General features: G+C 47.3%; 1 protein-coding gene and 1 pseudogene across 1 annotated transcript in view; both read right to left on the minus strand.

Annotated features, from left to right (window-relative positions):
* Positions 1 to 532: 532 nt before the first annotated feature.
* On the minus strand, positions 533 to 4,285 carry LOC121047058 (annotated as a pseudogene).
* A 13,845-nt stretch (positions 4,286 to 18,130) lies between these two features.
* LOC121833919 overlaps positions 18,131 to 20,911 on the minus strand; it is a 127,002-nt gene continuing 124,221 nt past the window's right edge. Inside the window, exon 3 of the mRNA XM_042287632.1 lies at positions 18,131 to 18,288. Within this exon, the coding sequence (XP_042143566.1) occupies positions 18,131 to 18,288 (158 nt within the window). The remainder of the gene's footprint in view (positions 18,289 to 20,911) is intronic.

Raw genomic sequence — 20,911 nt, forward strand, 5'->3', positions numbered from 1 at the left:
AAATATAATTACAGTGTTCCAATAAAAAAATAAAAAACAAATCGCAAAACGAAACAAACATCACAAATATTCAAAACAAGTCCAATGTGTTTTTGTAATACGCGATTTGTAAACGATTCATAAAAACTAACTGAGCGCCGGCAGAAGATGCTACCCTGATGCAACAATCGAGGCCAACTCGCAGTTACCATGCTCGATATTCATGTGCTAAACATTTATTATATAACTAGAACTTAACACATAAATGTTAGTTTTTGAAAGAATGTCAGAAATTAAGCTTCGTGGAATAATAGTTTTAGTAGGTATTTTGGCTCTCTCGTTACATTATGGCGAGGGAAAGCACTGTCTGGTTTGTCTTCCTCAAAGGTCGGTGTTTACCCAGCACAACGTCTGCGCACTTGATTCTCCATGTCATATTTCTTAATGGAGCACGGGACAACGTGCAATGTAGAAAGTATTACAATAAGCATAGTGTGGTTACTGGGACGCGGCACGCCGGATTTCTTTTGAAAGCTACCGTCACAGGTGGTGGTGGTGAACTCTTTATTTCTCCCATAAACACAGGGGACCAGTCCCAGGACCGGTTGCGCTCGCTTAGAGGAGGTCGGCGGCGATCCCTTGGAATGTCGCGGCCTCCACCGCGCGCTGGATAAGCCGGCGTTGGTCTTCCGGCTCGGACGTACGCAGGAGGGACTCCCACGTCTCTGGGGTGTTTAAGTTGTCTGCGTTGTAGTGTGTACATGTCCACACCATGTGTGTGAGGGTGCCTGGAGCTGAGCAGTGTTTGCACCTGGGTGCTATCTGTTGTGGAAAGATTTTATTGTATAAAAGCGGGTGTGGAAAGCTGCCTGTTTGTAGTTTGCGCCATTGGACGGCCTCGCGTCTTGTTAGGTGTGAGGGAGGATACGTGCATCTTCCGAGTCGGTAGTATTGGAGGATATCTGTGTACGTGGTGAGTATAAACGCGCGTGAGCTATTAGTGTCAGGGAAAGCGGGGAGGCGGGTCACTCTCTCGGCTCGGCAGCTAAGTTCTCGGGCGAGAGTGTGCGCCTCGGCGTTTCCTCTGAGCGACTCGTGGGCTGGAGCCCAAATGAGTAAGCGGGAGGTGGAAGAAGGTGGAGCAGAAAGAAGGATGTGTAATGCGTGGCGAGAGATACGGCCGGCATTGTAGTTGCGGATCGCCTGTTGTGAGTCACTGATGACGACTTCGGTAATAGGGTTGGTTAGCGCTAGCGCAATGGCGACTACCTCTGCTACGGTGACCGTTTCTGCGTTACGAAGGCTGCAGGCTGTGTGCCAGCTGCGGTGAGGGGCGAGGGCTACCGCCACCATTGCTGGCTTCGAGTGGTGGTAACAAGCGTCGGTATATGTGAAGTCCGGACGTCCGCTGAAGCGTTTCTCCAGTTGACGTGCACGGTCGGCCCGTCTCTCGGCGTGGTGTTCCGGGTGCATCCGTTTGGGAATGGGAGGAATGCGGAGGCTTTGGCGATATTCCGGGGCAAGGTCAGCGTAACTGGGAGCCGCCCTCGTCGGTGATATCCCCACCTGCTGCAGTACCGCTCGGCCAGCGTGCGTGAGTGAGAGCCGCTCGTATTGGGCAGTGAGGGTAGCTTCGATTAATTCGTTCACGGTGTTGGAGATGCCGAGAGCCATAAGCTTGTGAGGGGCTGTGGACATAGGAAGACCCAGGGCCGCCTTGTAAGCTTTGCGAAGTGACGCCTCTAGCCGTTCACTTTCGGCACGAGTGAGACGTAGGTAAGGTGCAGAGTATGTGATGCGGGAGCAAATGAAGGCTTGAACGAGGCGCAGGAGGTTGGACTCTCGCATCCCTCGGTGCTTGTTGGAAAGTCGCTTAAAAGGACACTGACACCCCCCAAAAAATATTTTTCATTTTTTTCCAGGCGCTTCATTATGGTGTCGGAGGACTACCCAATTAATATTTTGCAACAGAGTAGCGTATTTTTTTTTAATAAAGCCGAAAGACGCAACCGCTCGAAACCGAAACCGAAACCCGACGGAGGTCGGAGAAGTGGAGAGAAGAGAGTGGAGTGGCGGAAGTCACGTGGCTACACCCGACCGTGTTTTTTTTTTGTTTTTTTTTTTTTTTTATAGCAGACGACATGCGGCGTACGGGAACTGTTCGCCGTGGGATTCTTTTGCAGTTATGTATGTTCCGCTCGTTGTTCTCTACTCCAAGATAAGTTGTTTTGAACATTGAGGAGTTGGAGATGAGTAGTGAGTGCCCGTGGTGAATTTTGATAGGCTCCGAAAAGAATACACCCAAGATGTTGCGTGAAGAGCTGGCTCACATGTCCTGCCTCCGAAACAGAAGTGGCATTGTGCGACAGAGTTTCCGAAAGATCAACGGGATCGGGACCAATGGCTGGCTGCATTTCCTGTAGACCATTTACGGGCACCTCGGAAAGCGGACGCTACCTGATTTATATGCTCCTTGCATTTTGTGGAAAGTGATTACATTGAGTTCGCAGGTGTCAAAAAGGAAATCCCAGACCATTTAATTCAGCGACGTGTCGTCCACAACATTTGTTTCTTATTTATTTTTTTTTTGTTTCTTCAGTAATAATTGTAAAAAAAAAAAGAAATGTAAACATCAGAAAATATTATAAAAAAAAGTTTCACGGGGGATCGAACCCGGTCCTACCGCGTGTGAAGCGGACGTCTTACCCACTGAGTTACTGGGGCACGTTGATACTGGGGGATCTCTTTCCTTAGTAACAATTCAGCCGATAAACTGTAAGTTGGAAAGTTTGGTGCCGATTTTTCTCTAGCAAAAAGCACTCCAGGGTCGAAGTCGGGATGCACCACGCATTGGCGACATTCTCACCTAGTAAAGAACTCGTACGCGTGCATATTCAACTCGAAGTAGACACGTCGCGCTTGACGTTTGCGCGAGCGATGTCTTCAGCCACAAGAAGGGAGTGACGGCTCGGAGACGTCTTCGTGCAAATCGGCTTGGTGGTCGGGCGTGTCGTACGGGATGAATGCCAATTCTCTTGAACAGTCCAAAATTTCTCTTTTAAAGGCGGACAAAATTCGCCGGTACCGCGAACGACAGTTCTGATATAGAGGTCCCACGCCCGTCGTCCGCTGCCATCGCCGTCCCTGCGAGTCCCACGATACGCGAAACGACGCACGCACAGAATGCTTCCGGTTGTCTGTGGAACTTTTTTTTCAATCAACGTATTTGCAGGTTTTTAGAAGCCACAAAAAATGGGTTTCATATTTTTTTCTATTTTTAATATTGAGTGTGTCCCTTCAGTGACCCACGACTTTGATTAAATTTGGTGGTCGCATCGATACCTTAGAAAACGGCCCGTGACCGCGGAAAAGAGAGTGAGCGAGACTCGAACCGGCCAGTTCTTGATCGGCGGTTTTCGGGCGGAAAGAAACCGAATTTCGAGCCGCAAATTCTGTTCTGGGTAGTTGAGCTCTCATATGTCACGTACAACTAAAAACCTTGGCGAGCATAAATACCCTGTCAGTGTCACTTTAAGGAGGCGTCCGATCTGTACGCCACCGACTGGTCGATGCGTTGGAGCGAGATGTTGTTGCTGCCGTTGGCTTGTAGGTGTAATCCCAGGATCCTGATGTGATCCGCACGAGGGATACAGTTACCTTGGACCCGGAGGGTGAGTTCCGGAAGTATCTTTGGTGGGCGTCGCCCCGGGGACGGGATGATTATATATTCTGATTTAGTAGCCGAGCGGGTAAGGCCAACTGTATCGAGATAGTCTCCGATCCTATCGATGGCGGTCTGGAGGGTCTCTTCTATCTGGCCGTCACTGCCGCGCGTGATCCAAAGAGTGAGGTCGTCAGCATATAGGCTATGGTGTAGATGGGGAAAGTCAGCCAGTAGCTTGGGCAGGCCTATCAGTGCAACGTTAAAGAGCGTCGGCGAGAGCACGGAGCCCTGCGGCGTGCGACGGTTTCCCGGAGAAATGATGGAGGGATCTCCGGTGCCGGCGCTGAGTTGCACTGTGCGGCCGGTAAGAAAGTCTCGGATGTATGCGTAGATGCGATGTCCGACGCCAAGAGTTTGTAGTTGCTGAAGAATCGCTTCATGGAGGACGTTGTCGAAAGCCTTGGCTACATCGAGGCCGACAATGACTTTCGTGTCTAGTGTGCGGCGCATCACGACCTGGTGATGAAGAAGAAGCATAATGTCCGGGGCCGCTAAATGAGGGCGGAAGCCGAACATCGCGTCTGGTAGGAGGTGGCTGTCTTCGAGGTTGCGAAGGAGTCTGGTCTGGATGACGTGTTCCATCAGCTTTCCAACGCAGGATGTAAGAGAGATGGGACGAAGGTTGGCCAAGGTGGGTGGTTTGCCCGGCTTAGGGATGAGGACTAGATTGGCGCATTTCCATTCTTGCGGGATGGTACCGCTGTACCAGCACTCTTGAAGAAAGTCGGCGAGGGCTTGAATAGAGGCGTCGTCTAGATTCCTCAGCATCTTATTAAAAATACGGTCGGGGCCGGCCGCCGAGGTGGTCTTAAGGCAATTAAGTTCTGCTCGTACCTCCGCTAGAGTGATTGGTGCATCTAGACCGAGGTTGTCCGGGCCCTGATAGGAGGGGAGGGTAGTTGCCGGGCCGGGGCGGATGTGTCTATAATTTCTCGTTTGAGTTCCTTTGGCGTGCCAGGATACTGGTGGAAGATTCGCTCGAGCTGTTGGCGTGGTTGGAGTTTGCCTCCAGCCGGGTCGAGTAGATGCCGGAGGAGTTTCCACGTGTTACGAGTGTTCGGAGTCTTGTTCATCTGGTCGCAAATGTTGTGCCAGCTCTGGCGAGTTAGTTCAATTGCGTAATTCTCGATGGTCGTGTTGGCGCGCGCCAGTCGACTGCGGATATTGCGGTCCCATTTCCGAGTGGCGAGGAGAGCTTCGAGTGATTTCTTACGCTCCCAAAGATGGGCATAGTGGTGGTCGCAGTGAGGGACCGTGTCCTCTAGCTCGACGGTTTGCGTGGCGTGAGCCACTTGTATGACAATTTGGGTTGTCCATGCTTTGATGTCAGTAATGACGGGAGGTGTGTCCTGCTCTTGCCTATGCACCCTAAAAGAGTCCCAGTCGATCACCTGAGCCGGCCGTGTACGTTGCCTCGTGGGCTCTTGTATCACAATTTCAAGCATGAAGTGGTCGCTTCCAAAGTTTTCGTGCGTGTGGCACCAGGTAGCTTTGACTCCGGAGCTCGTAAAGGCGAGATCCGGCGTCGTATCTCGGTGTAGGCCCGTACCAAGTCTAGTGGGGTAGGAGACGTCCGTGATGAGGGTAAGCTGGTGCGTATGCCAGTCATCCCAGAGCCGTCTGCCTTTAGCCGAGTCGTAGTGATAGCCCCAAGTGCGGTGGTGTGCGTTAAAGTCACCTAGGATGAGGAGGGGTTGCCCCTGCGCTAGCTGCTGGGCTTTGAGGAAGAGGGGCCCGAAGACGTCTTTATGGGCCCGGGAAGGGCTGTATATATTAATCACAAACAGACTAGTGTGACGTTCGCGCGAAAGTCGAGGCAATATTTCTAAAAAAACGTGTTCGGGAAGAGTGAGATCTAATTTGTGGTGGAGAACAGTGAGATTTCGTTTGACAAGAGTGGCTACTCGAGGCTTTTCTCGTTCCGATAAGTAGGTAGTGAAACCGGCAAGTTGCGTGTTCTTGCCGCCTTCCTGGAGGACTATTAATCCAGGGCGATCGCGCGCGGTGAGGAACTGTTGGAGGACCGGACGCTTACGCGCAAACCCGCGACAGTTCCACTGCCAGATGGTGGTGTTATCCGACCTGATGGCCATGATTGAGCTTGGAAAGTTCTCGCGTTGGAGCGAGTGCCGGCGCAGAGGCCGCGGGCACAACGACAGCAAGGAGTTTGCCCTGTGCTTCTATAGCTTTCCTCAGGGTCTCGAGCTGTTGATTGACTTGTGAGCCGAGTGTGTAGAGTAAGCGATCGATTTGTTCTTCTAAAGATTTGATGCGAGTGTGGCTGAGTTCGCATCTTTCCTCAACTCTGGCGAAACGTGTCGGCCAATCCTCCACCGGGGAGTCGTTATCTGCTATGGCTTTGCGTTTGTGTGTGGGTCCGTTGGAGAGTGTGATCTCCATAGGTTGCGCCACAGTTGAAACCTGTGGAGCGGAAGGAGACGTAGTGAGTGTAGCGGTTGGTTTTTCGAGAGCCTCTACTCGGAGTATAAGTTGTTGAATGACTGCTGTCAGTTCCTTAATCGCTTCTTTTGTGTCTGGAGTACTGGGAATCCCTTCCTGCGTACTTACCGATGGTTGGTGTTCTCGTTGGACTGGCGTTGATAGTGTGGGCTGGGGTGGCTGCAGCAGTTGAGGAGAGGCCCGAGTCTGCCGGACGCCTGCAGGTGGCTCGGGTCTGGTCCGGGAGGTATTTCGAGGCCCCCTCCGTGTAGAGGGAGACTCGAGCGGTGGAAAAGAGCTCGATCGGTCCCGGGGCTGCCTCTGCTGGCTATCGGAGGGCTGCCGGTCCCATTGGCTGGTGTGCTGGAGCGTGACCCGCCTGTTGGGCTCTTGGGTCTTGAGTCTGCCTGCCTCGGCTCTTTGAGAGTGCTCCCACTGCCTGCGCTTGACCGTGTAAGGGGTCCTGAAGATTTCCTTGCAGCGACTATCACCCGTGAGATGTTCCTTGCCACACAGGCGGCAGATTGGTTTGCACGTGTGGTCGTTTGGTGGATCGGATAGCAAGCAGCCTCTGCATTTGGTAGTTGGGCTAGCGCAGACGTCAGCTCGATGACCGAGCTCGCCACAGCGATAGCACACTTCGTACTTCTTCTTGAATAATTTGCATCTGTGTCGACTGTTGCAGAAGTAGACCCAGGTCGGCACTTGGGGCTGAGCGAACGTGATGAGCACTGCGGTGGTGTTCCCCAGCCGCCGAAAGTCCACGATGGGTGGGTTGCGGTTGTCTTGTAACTCTGCTTGAATTGTATCTCTATCCAGGCGGAGGTCGACGCCGCGAATCACACCGCGACCCGAGCTATCGTCTGGAACGCAGTAGACCGAGACCTCATACGTCTTGTTGTCGACGACGATCGTTTTGAGTCGTAGGACCCGTCCAGCTCTTTCGACGACTGGGGTGCAGTACGTGAAGGTGTTTTGAAGCAGGTTAGCTTGTATTAGGTCTTCGTGACGCACGGCGTCCCTGGTGAAGTGAGCAGCCGTGCAGATCGCTTCAAGTAGTTGGTAGGTTGAGATCTTGGAAAGTCGCAGTCCGCCGCGTGGGCGCACGATCAGCTTGAGAGCGTCGCTGGGTAAGCGAAGCTGTTACGAAGCTACAGAATTTTCGGCTAGTAAGCGTCCTCGCTGCCGAGGCGTGAGTTCGGTTTCCATCTTCCTCGCACGTACACTCGAGGCCCGACCTTTGTTGATTTGGGACGGTTGGTCCGGTCCTGTTTTGTCTCCGGGAAAATCGGGTACGGCTGGCCCTGGTGTTGTTCGCGCTTCCCGGAGCTTGTTAACTTTAGTCAACCATTCACTGGCTGCTAATTCTTCCCGAGAAATGGGGATGCCTTCTACGGCGACCCTCATGGTGAACTACGGCGCGCGGGCTCGGTCGACGGCGCGGAGCCTTCGGCGGAGCGCGGTAGGCCTAGCGAGGCATCCGGCGTGCTCGCGGGGAACGGTTGACCGAAAATTGTCAAAAACTTGTCGCACGTACTTCTGGTTGGTGTCTCTGGATTCCTCTCGTTGTTACAAAGCCGATGATTTCGATGACAGCACTCTAGGATCCCAATATGCGGGGTGAAGGCACGAAATCAGCGGAGCCCAAGTGAATTGCGTCCGTTGTCGCTCGCGCTCGCAGCGCCCCTACTACCGTCACAGGATGTGAGCTTGATACGCTTCGGTTTCTGTGCTAAGCAGGTGCTGGACACACGCATGGTACACGCTGCATTCTTCACAGTAAGTGGGAGTGGCCACAAAGAAACCGCTCATTGGGCGACGGATGAACACAAGCCCCAGCCGAACGTGACACAGCGATCGGCTTCGTCAGCTGCCTGCAGCGTTATTGATGTAGTTGCCCCGCGTGTGTGTGGTACTGAAGTTAGCCGCTAAAGGCGCGTCGGTTGGATCCCCTTCTCAAAACGCTAGAGCGGCATCATTACTGCGGATGCGCGCTTCTAGCGAAAAATTTATGGAGCTGGGATAGCTCGTGGAGGCGCGCTATGTTTTCACATTTGAGAGAAACGTAGCGCTCGTATCGCTGTGCGCTAACCTGGGTATCTCGATGTCGAGCCTTTCCGAGGTTATGGAGGGCCAGCGACAGAGAACCACTTTAAGATGTCCGCCAGGCAGCATGTGTACTCGTATCACGATCACGCTTCTCAGGGGTGCATGATGGCTTGCTGCTGCGAGAAGTACCCCTGAACATTTCGTTCCAAGATTGCGACAGCAGCAATTTTCACGCAAACCTAAACAAAGCTAGTAAAAAGCTACTAACTGCAGCAGTTACTACCTTTTCGTGAACCTTACTACTTTTCATTACCAATTTACTACCTCAAACGCTCAATAGGTAGTAAAACGTGAGTAAATGGAGCAGTTGCCACATTTTTCTGACTGTTACTGCCTTTTTCCTAGCTATTTACTACCCCAAGCGCTAGGACAAGATGCCGGCGTCTGCTGCATCGCCGATGGCAAGCGTAAGCGACGTGCTTACTACTTTGGAACGCAGTGGGAGGTATCCACACACAATCGTAGCACCTAATATTGTAGAAGTGGGCATGTTTAAGGGTTGGAGGTGTCTTTATAACAGGCACACCCTCAGTTCCAGCACGTCGTTAAAGCCAGCGCTGCCGCGAGTGCAGCCAATCTTGCTCCACTGCCCATGCGGCTTCTGACCGTCTTTCCCGTTTGAATTATTTTGGAAGCGTCCATATTTTCATTTTGGTTTTTACTGGACTAAAAATGCCACGTAGCACGTACTAAACACGTTTTTGAAAACAAGAAATGTTCTATTTTAGAGCGCAGCTCTTAGGGGCCCGTTCCCGGCTTGAGCGGCGTCGGCGTCGCCGTCGGCGTTACCAAGGTCATCCCAAGGTCACGTGACCCCCAAGGTCACGCGACCCCTCCAGGTCACGTGACCCCTCCCAAGGTCATCTCAAGGTCACGTGACCTTGTGACCCCCTCGAGGTCACGTGACCCCTCCCAAGGTCATCTCAAGGTCACGTGACCCCTCCCAAGGTCATCTCAAGGTCACGTGACCCTTTGAAGGTCACGTGACCGCAAGTCACGTGACCCCTCTGAGGTCACGTGACCCCCGAGGTCACGTGGTCTCCTCCCCAAGGTCACGTGACCCCTCCCAAGGGCATCTCGAGGTCACGTGACCCCAAGGTGACCCCCACGTGACCCCCCCGGTCACGTGACCCCTCTGAGGTCACGTGACCCCTCTGAGGTCACGTGACCCCTCCAGGTCACGCCACCCCCAAGGTCACGTGACCCCCTGAGGTCACGTGGGGGTCACCTTGGGGGTCACGTGACCTTGAGGTGACCCCCACGTGACACCCAAGGTCACGTGACCCCCCTCCCCGAAGTCACGTGACACCCCCCCCCCCCCCCCGCGAGGTCACGTGACCCCCCCCCCCCCCCGGAGCATATTAAAGAATGAGGGGAGGAGGAGGAGAAGGAGGAGGAGTCTACCCTCCCCTCAGTACCCTTCCCTCCTCCTCAAGAGCTGCGCTCCAATTCGGCGTTACAGGGAGTTGTAAACGGCTTTCACTTTTTTATTAATATTTTATTTAAAAACTATGTTTCCCTTTCGTAAAAGACGCTTGCCACCATTGTACGACAAGCAGGTTGTAACCATAGAGTTATTATAATGTATGCTAGAGGTTTAACTGGCGCTAGTGTCTATGCGACTTCCGTGACGCAAATTGAAGCAGACAGCAACCAGTCTACTTTTGCGGTGCTCCCGTGCATTCCTATGGGAAAACGCGCGTGCATTTTGTCTCTTCGACGGAAAAGAACACGGAACACTTTGGTTATTTGGGTCGTACCGAATAGTATGTACCTTGATTAACGCTGTAAAAGTATAATTGCTTTAGTTAGCACATTTTCTTAACCAGTGAACGATGTTTAACTTGTCTACATTTCAGTCCCAAACGTGTGTTCCGCATCAGGTGTGTAAAAACAAGCAACGATTCAAAGCAAAATTACAATCAAAAGGAATATAGAGTGTGTTCAAGGCTCGCCAGCATTCCGGAGACGCTTATATATTGATAATATGCCAGTCCTGCCACTATATGAAAATGACCCCGTCGTGCATGAGCGGATGAAAACAATAAAAACGTTGAGAATAAAGTCTGTGGGCCATGAAAGGTGTCTCTTCGCATTGTTTTCTCTGCCGGGCAGCTTTTATCGGGCACTTGTTCTCAAAGATTTTGAGGGTGCGGGTGATATTTTAAGCGTAGAACGAACATCTTCGCTCAGAGAAGAAAGAATAAAGTGGTACTTACTTATTTAAAGTCGGAATAGATTATGTGGCCTTCAATTTATTTTGATCGTACATGCACGGGTAGTTACTGATCCAGTGTAACTGCGTTGTTCTTCCCCTCTCCCTTAATTTCAAGATGTTCTTCGGTCGTTTGGCACGTATATCCCTCATGCTGAAAAGCGCTGAAGTCGCGCTCGCGCTAAGTGTGTCCAACCGTGCACATAAATACACGTACAAAGCCGTACTAGCGCTGTTTTCAATGCGTTGAATTTGAAAGAAAAACGATGTGACTGACCAATTATTCCGTCGGCCTGACTGAGAAATGTTCCAAGCTACTTAGTACGTACGAATTATTTGGGATATTTGCTCTCATGATCAAGCGCAAGGAGAAAATGAACACACTTTTTTTCATGGAAATGCATTACAGGAAGTCAATTTTCGACAGTTTGCTGTCTGCTTCCATTTGCGTCAGCACGCCAGCGCCACTTGAACCTCTAGCGTACATTGTAATAACTCTATTGTAATAACTCTATGGTTGAAACAAGTCGACGAGTTTCCAAGACGCTCATTTTGGCTATCCGAACTTGTCGTTTTTGCCGTGTGCCGTGTCCTCTTGGGTTCCCGTGTTGGTGTGCATATTTAACGTTCGAGCGCTCGACACGGCTACTGTGTGCGTAGAGGTAGACTGCTCCGAGGTTAGGCCTAACGTGCTGGTGACGAGCGTCTGCTCGTTGTCACCGGATCCGTCGCTTGACACTATCTTTCGCCGGTTCAGCTGCATAGGTTTCACCGCCCAAGGAGATTCGCCACATCGCTTCTGCTTGACATTGAGAACGCCTTCTTCATAGTCTGTGGCTGTGTTCCAAATCTTACCCAAATGGATCCGAGTTACTCCGGCGGATCGCATCACGTGACAGCACAGATTGAAAAATGCTGGACGCGGGTAAGTTTTAAAACGCCAAGGGTACAAAATCCTTACCCTGGTGTAAGATCGTGTAAATTTTGGAACACCACCAGTGTGTGCTTGGTGGTTGTATGATTCTCATGGAGCTGTCTTTAATCCTGACAGTGGCCGTAAAAGCGTAAAGTACCAACCAGGGAGCGGAAATACGGTGTAGGGACGATGCGGTTGCCATGGAGACACACATGCGCAAAATCAAACAGTCTATGTGGGGAAGCGAGATTATTGCTGCTGGGAACATTAGCGACGCTACTTTATAGTCTGTCGCAAAACATTACTCTGCGTACCGTTACTTCTTAGTAAGAGATACATTCCTTAGAATGTTTGGCAATTTTATTGAACAACAGTATTGGTGCGAATGGAGCACCATATTAGTAACATTGTTTACATACAAGGTAGTAACTGAAGAACTGAATTTTTTTTCTTCAAAATATCAGTATAAAAGACACATTGGCAGTTATTCGAAACAGCGACTAGGTTAGCGCGTCGTCGCTGGTCCGAACCGAGCTCCTATTGCACGTCTCCATGTAACTATCGCCCGCAATGTCCCGTTTTCTTTTCGAGAGCGACTGTCCTCTCGTTGAAGGGCTGAAGAAGCTTGATATAGGACGGAAAGTACGCATATATAAAAATCTTGTATATTAGCATTATCGAAATGAAACAGATAGACCAATCTTGTGCTACGAACATTTGCTTTATGCTATAGACGGGCGTTTTTTGTTCGACCGTCTGCTTCTGGCAGAGAGGCTCGTTTTTAAATTTGTCATGGCATAGCTAACCGTACACAACACCTGTCACAAATCGCGTTTATAACCGCATTTATGTTTACCGAAATACATTTCTCTACCCGTGAAAGGGTGAAGCACCGCTTCCAGTTAAGCAGCGTTGGCGGTAACGTGTTACAACGGGTATGAGTTGAGCTAGTTGGTTGTGATACATTATGGGTGGAACCAGCTGAACATTCAGGAAAGAAGACACAGAAACGACAACCATTCGCCAGCGAATGGTTGTCTTTTCTGTGCCTCCTTCCTTAAATGTTCAGCTGGTTCCACCCAAAAACGTGTTACAAGTAATGGCGTAACCGGTAACGCGTTACTTTCCTTAGTAACTTAGTAACACACTCGTTACCTTTTGGAAACAGTAACGTGTAACGTACTTGCGTTGCTTATTTCGAGTAACGGGTAACCTAGTTACGTTACTTGTTACATGTTTTTGCCAAAACCTAAAAAAGTACGCTTAAATCCCTAGAGCTTTTTCTTGTTCTTATACTTCATTTCGCCTTAACCTCAGGCGCCGTCGACGCTACGAGGTAATGGGACCAATAGTACAGCGTCAAATGAGCACCATCATGGTTTCGGTCAAGTTTCTGTACGTGTTCTATCATCGCTAAACCAAACATAAACAAAATAAGGTTATATGAGTTGCGCTTTTGCGGCTGCTTGCTTGGTCCGATTAGCCCGTAGCGTCGGCTGCGTCTGGACTTCAAGTTCAAGTTTAATTACTTTCAAGAACATCGGAAAGGTGTACAGTCGTGTCTCGTTTATATGAAACTCGTTAACATGGATACCCTGCTTTATGGACACCATTTTCGGGGTAGAAACCGGAAAAATGCATGGATTTTTGTCTCGTTCGTATGGACAGCTCACATTATGAACGATTTTTCGGGGGAACGGAGGCGTTCATATTAACGAGACATCACTGTATTGCACGAGAAGTTAAAATATCTAATAAATTATCCTAGTGTACATTAAAGGTTTCGATGGCGGCACTTTGATCGTAGTTCGCAATATAGGTGTAAAAAACGAGAGGCACGGAAGCACAAGTGGGCACATTGCCAAAAAAAAGCCTTTTGCACGTACAACGAAATAAAAGTGGGTCCTTAACAGTTACGAAGTTCTACAGAAGTGAGTTCCAATCTTTGATGTACAGTGAAGGCGGAGAAACTTTATGTTGATCACTTCAGGATTGTAATTGTTAAATTTTGACTTCATGATCACACCTTTGAGATATATACAATGGAGGATGGCAGTATATGGAGTTTTGTTGTGGCAGATTCTTGTACATATTGTGAAAGAAGCGCAACCGAGATAGTTTTCTACGTCGTGGCAGGCGAATTATTACATTCTGGCATGAGTTGTGAAGCACCCGTCATGGGTGAATGTCTGTGATGAATGAATCGTGACCGTTTATTTTGTAAGGAGTCTAGACTGTTCACTAATTAGCTTTGTTGAGGGTTCCAGAAGATACTTCCATATTCTAATATTTAGCGGGCAAGTGCTTTATATGCTATGAGTTCACTCTGCTAAGAGGCCTGGTGCAAATTTCTTATTTAATACACAAAGTTCGTGCCGTATCTTTTTGTATGGTTTCGGTGTGAAAACTTCAGGTTAGGTCTTCCTTAGTTGTTAGGCCTAAATATTTGTAAGAAAACACATGTTCTATGCTGGTCAAGTTCAACGTATACCTTGCCTCATGAAGAATAGTTCTGCATATAAACGTAATTACTTTTGTTTTTGAAGCGTTAATGTGCATTTTCCACGTTTTGCACCAGCGAGAAACGCTGCCAAGATCGTATTGTAGTAATCACAGATCGTCGCAATTTATATTAGGGCGGTAAATGACGCAGTAATACGCGAACACCCGTACAGATAAAGTAACAAAATATGGCAGGTCGATTATGTATATTAGGAAGGGTAGGAAGCCAAGAACACTACCCTGGGTGACCCCTGATTGAACTGGTAAACGTGAAGAGTTCAAGTCTTTAAAATGTCTTACATTTTTTTTAGTATTAGGCTGCAAAATGTTTTAAAGTAAACGCTGCTGAGGTATTGTATCGAGTGAATTGGCCAAGTCTAAAAATGGTATGAGTGGCAATTGACTCGTTGAAATTTTCGTGGAGACGGAGACAAGTTTAGATTCGCAAGAAAAGTGTTTGCGGAAGCCATGTTGACTTGAATGTAGGTGATTATTCTGAACGAGCTAGTTAATTACTTGAAAGACGTTAACGTGCTTCATAAATTTACAAGTTATGCAGGGGAGTGATTGGGCTTGTAGTTTGATGTAAGATTTGGGCTACCAGATTTAAATATACATATAATGCAAGCAATTTTCCAATCATGTGGAGTGACTAATGTTATAGTCGAAAACGGGAACAAACGTTCTAGTATTACGGAACTAATATCTTTGGTTATGAGTAAGAAGCCAGGGGGAACACCGTCACTCCCTGCGGCTGAGTTATGGCGTAAACGGTCAATGGCTTGGTTAGCCCTGAGGGAAAAAAATCGATATCCTCCATTGTTATATACGTGGTAGAGAATGAGGGAAGAGGAAAACTATCGTGCGTACAGACTGAAAAAATACTCATTCAAAATAGAGGCTGTCTTATCACGCGCTTCTGATAGCTGCTTGCAGGCACCGGGGGGGGGGGGGGGGGGGGAACTATTTTTGGCTTAACCGCTGCAGCGTTGTCTGCAGATATCGACAATAGACGCAGCGGCTTCGTTAAGCCTTACTGGGCTCAATTTGCTCCATTCGGGGCAGCCATAATAGATGAAGAGTGAGGATCTTTGCTCCCTTGTTTTATGCGACAAACGTGCCTCCATTTGTGAAGAACGTAGGTAACAAGATCGTTCCTCCCTCAATGTAGGAACATATATACCGTTTTTTCTAAGAGTATTCGTGCTGTGCGAGGAAGAAGCTGCCTTATGCTCGGCCACTTTCGTCGCGAGGAAAGAATCACCCAAAGATGGGAGCGAGTGGGCGGATACGAGAGAATTTTGCGGCGTGTGTATGAATTTTGCGGCAATGAATGGATGGATGGATGGATGGATGAATGAATGGATGGATGATTATTAACGGCTGCATCACGCATGCGCCAACGATCCCTCCCGCGTTGCTCCGGCCAAAAGTATCAACCCTGCCTTGGGCAAGCTATTGGGTAAAGCCGACGAGGTTTAGCCCTAGGAAAATAGGCGAATCCCCTGAGGCGCGGAGCGATGCTTTCACCTTTCTGCCTGGTCCCCCGAAGGTCATTCTGGTGATATCCCGCAGTGCCTGATAATATTTACAAAAAGACAAATGTGGAAGGGCGAGAAGAGGAATCATACTTTTGTTTCTTGTGATTTCTAGTGCAATTTTCATCTTTCCCACCTGTTCCCCGCTTTTCTAGTTAATTGTACGCCAGTAAAATCTCCCCGTCTAATTTACATCAGTCTTCAAATAGTCTTTCTATTACTCTAATGCCTTTATTATTCATCATTTCGTTCTCGTCTCCGGTCAAATCCGTCGCCCCCATCGGGAACGCGGGAGCAAACCTTGTGCACCTCAATACCACGCGTTCCATTGCCTTGTCTTTGTGGCATACCGCACGCGGTGTATCATTTTGTTATACTTTATCATATATATCTTATTCTTCCATGCTCCTGACCTAGCTTCAAACAACAATGCGCTTCCTTATGAATTCTCCTGCCAATGATCTTGCTTTTTTCCCTCTTTTCAATCCCTATACTAACCGTGCTAAATTTAGCTGAAAAGTTGACATCCCGTGACCTTAACACCAATTGAGTTTTCCCACTAAATTTCGCAAGGAAAATAACGCCACGTAAATTGGTGTTACGTTACCTACGTACAACTTTGGTTTCCTCGCTTGATTTAGCGGGAAAATTGGCATTACGTGACCTGAACAGCAATTCAATTCCCCACTAAATTTTGCTGAAAATTAAAGTGACATGAACTCAAGACTAAATCGGTTTCCTCGCTAAATTTAGCCGCGAAAGTAACGTCACGTGACTTGGCGTCACATCGCTTATGAACAAATTCAGTTTCTCAGCTAGATTAAGCGTGAAAATTGACGTCAAGTGCGGAGGAGAAGGAGGGGAAGGTGCGGAGGAGGAGAGAGGAGGAGGGGGAGAGGAGGAGGGTCGATAGGAAGAGGAGAAAGCATGACGATCAGGAAATAAGGAGGAGGAGAAGAAAAGGAGGGGAGGACGAGGAACAGAGGAGGACGAGAGGGTACGCAGAAGGAGGGGCATACTTTCCTCCGTACCCTCCCCTCCTCACCCTCAAGAGCTGCGTTCCAGTTTCGCGTTAAAGAGATTTGTAAACCTTCTTAATTTTTAAGCTCCTTTTCTATGTAGATAGTCTGCTCTACCGTAGTACTTGAATGTCGGAGTCGTGTATTATAACAGAAGATCTACGATTGTAGTCATTCCGGAAGCTTGGTTTTTGTGACTTGGAACTGTACTCCTATTTGATTCGCTTGCATAGCTTGACCGCCGTTTGTATTAAATTACATGTATAATATTCCTATGTCTATAATACTCATTTGCTTATAAAACAAGTAAACTGCTGTACTTTTACAATTAAAGTAACTATTACATGAGGACAGCGACTGTAACAGAAGATTACTAAGAATTGCTTGATATACCTTCCTTTTGTCATTAATGGAGTTGTAATAGCACTCGTAACGCTATGATCTCCAGCGGGTATCAAATGCTCTGCTAAAACTTGCAATGGCTGCTCCGCTACGATACATGCAGCGGAGGTTACAGCGGACTGTGAATAACATGGCACGAGTGGCTGAACTATCATCTAAATATGTCAGATGTATGATACCTAAGAAGGAGAGCTCTAGCGTGGACGTCAGTGCCCTCAAACTGAAATATATGATTTTGTTGATGACAGGGGCACACCGTAGTGTGATAGCTAGAATAGTAAAATAGGCCGCAGGGTTTATTCTTCCGCCTGTTTGATAAATGAACGTTCACGGAAGCACATTAACGATTACTGATAAATGGGTCAAAAATAGCCCCAATTATAACTGAACAGGCCGGGTGACACGAGCCAGCTCGAAAATCTATTAATCACCGTCATGGCAATATAAGTCCTCCCGTTGCTGCCCGCTCCTGGTCTCGGTTTAGCGTAGTATGCTGCGTCCACCAAAGTCCTTTGTGATTCACCCAAAATGGCCGGGCACACTGAGAGGCCATCGCTTTCCAGAAGCAGGTTCGGAGGACGACGTCGCTGACAGCTAGGCCGCTGGACATGGCAGCTGTGGGGGCCTTCCCGCTATGTGGGCAGTACGGTATGAAGAGGAGGAATCCAGGAATTTCTGGCATGCGGGTCGATCGACCAGGCGTGCGATTGATGCCGGTGGGGAACTCAATTGTCGGTCGGACCTTTACCCACGGACTGGACTAGCGCTTCTCCGGTGGCAGCCATTGTGAGGCGATCGCAGCGTTGTTGGACAAGACGCCGGCTTTCACCATCGCGCCGCTGGTAATATATTCTTATAAACGGTGCGGCTGTACTTATTGTGTTTCCTAGAATGATCATTTTTTATGTCAGTATTTTTATGTTGAAAGCAACTGTATTGAGAATCAAACAAGCTATAAGGTAGGCCCTCGAAGCATCAAAGTGAGGGAAGTGTCGCAAAAACGGAATAATAATGACAAAGGTTATAATTATTATTATTTATTAATCGTGGGTTCAGCTATTGTTCCAATGTTTTGTGTAGAGGGGGCATTGAAGGGATAGTCTAAGGTCATAGAAGAAAGGTTTTTTTAAGTGTCCGAATTCATTGTAATTACAAAAATATTTATGATCTAATTCTCAAGGATCTTTTACGTTATTCCGCATAAATATAAGGAGTCTACGGAAATACTGGGATCAGTTCATGGTACTTATTGAACTTTCTGTCGTAGAGCTTTTGATGTTTTTAGTTTTAACAGAAATTGACATCGATGATAACTTGTGCAACCAATTTTCTCTGTCTGGCTACCAAAGCTTCTTTCGCTCTCGTGAATGGACAAAAGGTGGAGGTGTAGGAGTTCTGGTGAGGGACCAGCGGCTGAGCGAAGTTAGTGATATTGAGTTTGCTAACTATGAGTTACGTAAACATTTAGAACGCACACTACTCCTCGTCACTTTCGGCGTTTCATGAGCCCCCTTCGACAACTCTGGGTTTTCTTGTTAACGATCTAAGGACAATACCACTTGGTCTATCATCTGTCCAGAAAGTCTGCCTAGTGGGGAACTTCAATATAGACTCCTTTAAAACTTCAAGATCAAATGTCCGTGACTTTCTCAGCGTGCTGTCGAATGTGGGATTCACAAACATGATTCACACGCCAACCCGAGAAGAACTTTTGGATGATAAAACGGTCACGTGTTGCATAAATCACATTTACTTGGGTACGTCAAATTCGATCATTACTTCAGCAGTAATATCACAAAAGCTAACGGATCATTATTTCATAGCTTCCCATGTTGCGTCCGAAAGCTTTTTTGAACAAGCAACTCTATCAAAAAGGCAACTCGAAATCTTAGATCAAAAAAAAATTTGACAAACTGGTTTCGGTCTTTCATCGGCAAGACCTCATAATAATAAAAAAAAACTCTAAAAAGGTCTACTATACTTTCCCACAAATTTGGACTCCTTTAACCAATCAAACATAAAAAGATTATCATAATCTGGAAACGTCGCGAGGAATACATTTGGTTGAATTTTGAAATTTTACGCGCTATCCAGGACAAAGACTCACTATGAAAGAAAGACAGCCGTTCTCCTCAAAATAGGAAATTGAAAACTGAATCTCTCATCGCGTGTAATCGCGCAAATGGGCAGCCAAAATTAATTATTTTCAATTCCAGTTCCGTTCTGCAAGATCTTATGTTACGCGAACTTGGTATTTGCTTAACCGACTACGTGAGCATAAGGCCGCAAACCCGGTAGATGAGGCGCTAGAAAAGACATTTGGTACAATTACGTGTTCGCTTGCCGATAGTTTTACAACATTATTTGCGAAGTCTTCAGGAGTTCTGCCAGGTAACGTTACATTTTCAATTACCTCAGTGAGCTCAATGCTTGATTCAGCTTTTCTTCCGTAATTTACAAAGGATGATCTGAGGAGTACATTGTTTAGTTTAAAGCTCCCAAAAAAATTAGCTGGGGCTCATAATAATAAAGCTAAATGACGCTGCCGAAAGTTGGCCTTGATTAAAAGCGTCTTTTACACACGCTAAATGGTTTCATGGCCGATTGAAAACTTTCTACTGTCCTAAAGAATGCAAATGTTACGCCACTTCACGAAGAAGGAGATCGTAGGACAATTAAAAAATTACCGATTCATCTTCATTTTACCTTGCATAAATCAGATATCAGAAAAACATCCGTTACAAGTTATGAATCAGTTCCTTGATAATGTTAGCATCATCGAAGACACCGAATACGACTTTGTAAGCGGGGGAGGAACACAGCCATTGTTTGCAGAATTTAGAGATGAGTTACATTATGCGTTTAAAACGAATAAATTCGCATGGGCACTCTTCATCGATGTCTCAAAAACATTTGTCAGTGTTAGCCTCACCATTTGTTTACAAAAACTTAAGCACGTTGGCTCCCGCGGCCCATTTTTGGAACTGATAATTTTAGCATCATATCTGCCAACCAATACGGATTTGTCAGCAGGAGACGAACACAACCATTGCTTGAAGATTTTACAGATAAGTTCCATTATGCATTTTAAACGAATGAATTCACATGTGCACTCTGTCGTAGTGTCAAAAGCAGTTGACAATGTTAGCCACGCCATTCTCTTACAAAAACGTAATCACGTTAAATTCCCTGACCCATTTCGGAACTACTCAAAGATTATTTAAATAAACGGACTCAACAAGTTTGCACAAAAAAAACGCGTAGTGCAGAAGTCACCTTGAAATCCGGAGCTGCACAATCTTCAGTTTCGTCACCATTACTTTTAGAGCGCAGCTCTTACGCGCCCGTTTCCGGTTGAGCGGAGTCGCCATCGGCGCCTGTTCCTACACTGTTCATGGTGTTTGTTATGTAACTGTACCCCTGTTTACTACTATGGAAATGTTATGTACCTATGTTTTATCTTGACTAACTAGTAGTGCAATTCGCATCTAGCAACTGTTTGCAAAAAAAAAGAAAAAAAAAACCTTAGGCATGTTTCTAATCTGAGGTATAATATAAAAACTTTTGTCTTTCTTAACGTAACAAAGTGGTTATTAATTCAGTATCAACACAGTGACCTCAAATAAGAAATTACAATAATTGGTGGATGCTCGGAATTATGAAACAAGCAGATCGATAATATTCTGCACGGGATGTTTAAACGTATTGACTCGGACATAAATCAGAACAAGAAAATTTGCTGAACTGAATCTCTCTTTACGGCAATCACCCTTTAGTGAAATGGTTGTTCTAAAATATGTCTCGAGTACCAGTTTCAAAACTTCATACAACGCACGCCGAGCATTCAGACATATAACCCGATTTGAAGTGCAAGAGTGTCAGAAAATATCGACGATTCTACGTCCCAGACATTTTCAATAGTCTATCTGACAGCATATTCAAGTTGAACCCAAAATAAAACTGAAAGAGCCCTCAAACTGTTGTATGGACTCTATTGTGCATGTAACCCAGCCGCCAGCGAAACGCTGGGTAATTAACACAACATGATTCAGTTCCATTCAGTTACAC

The sequence above is a fragment of the Ixodes scapularis genome, unplaced genomic scaffold, assembly GCF_016920785.2.
Source record: "Ixodes scapularis isolate PalLabHiFi unplaced genomic scaffold, ASM1692078v2 ptg000060l_1___fragment_1__unscaffolded, whole genome shotgun sequence".
Lineage (NCBI taxonomy): Eukaryota > Metazoa > Arthropoda > Arachnida > Ixodida > Ixodidae > Ixodes > Ixodes scapularis.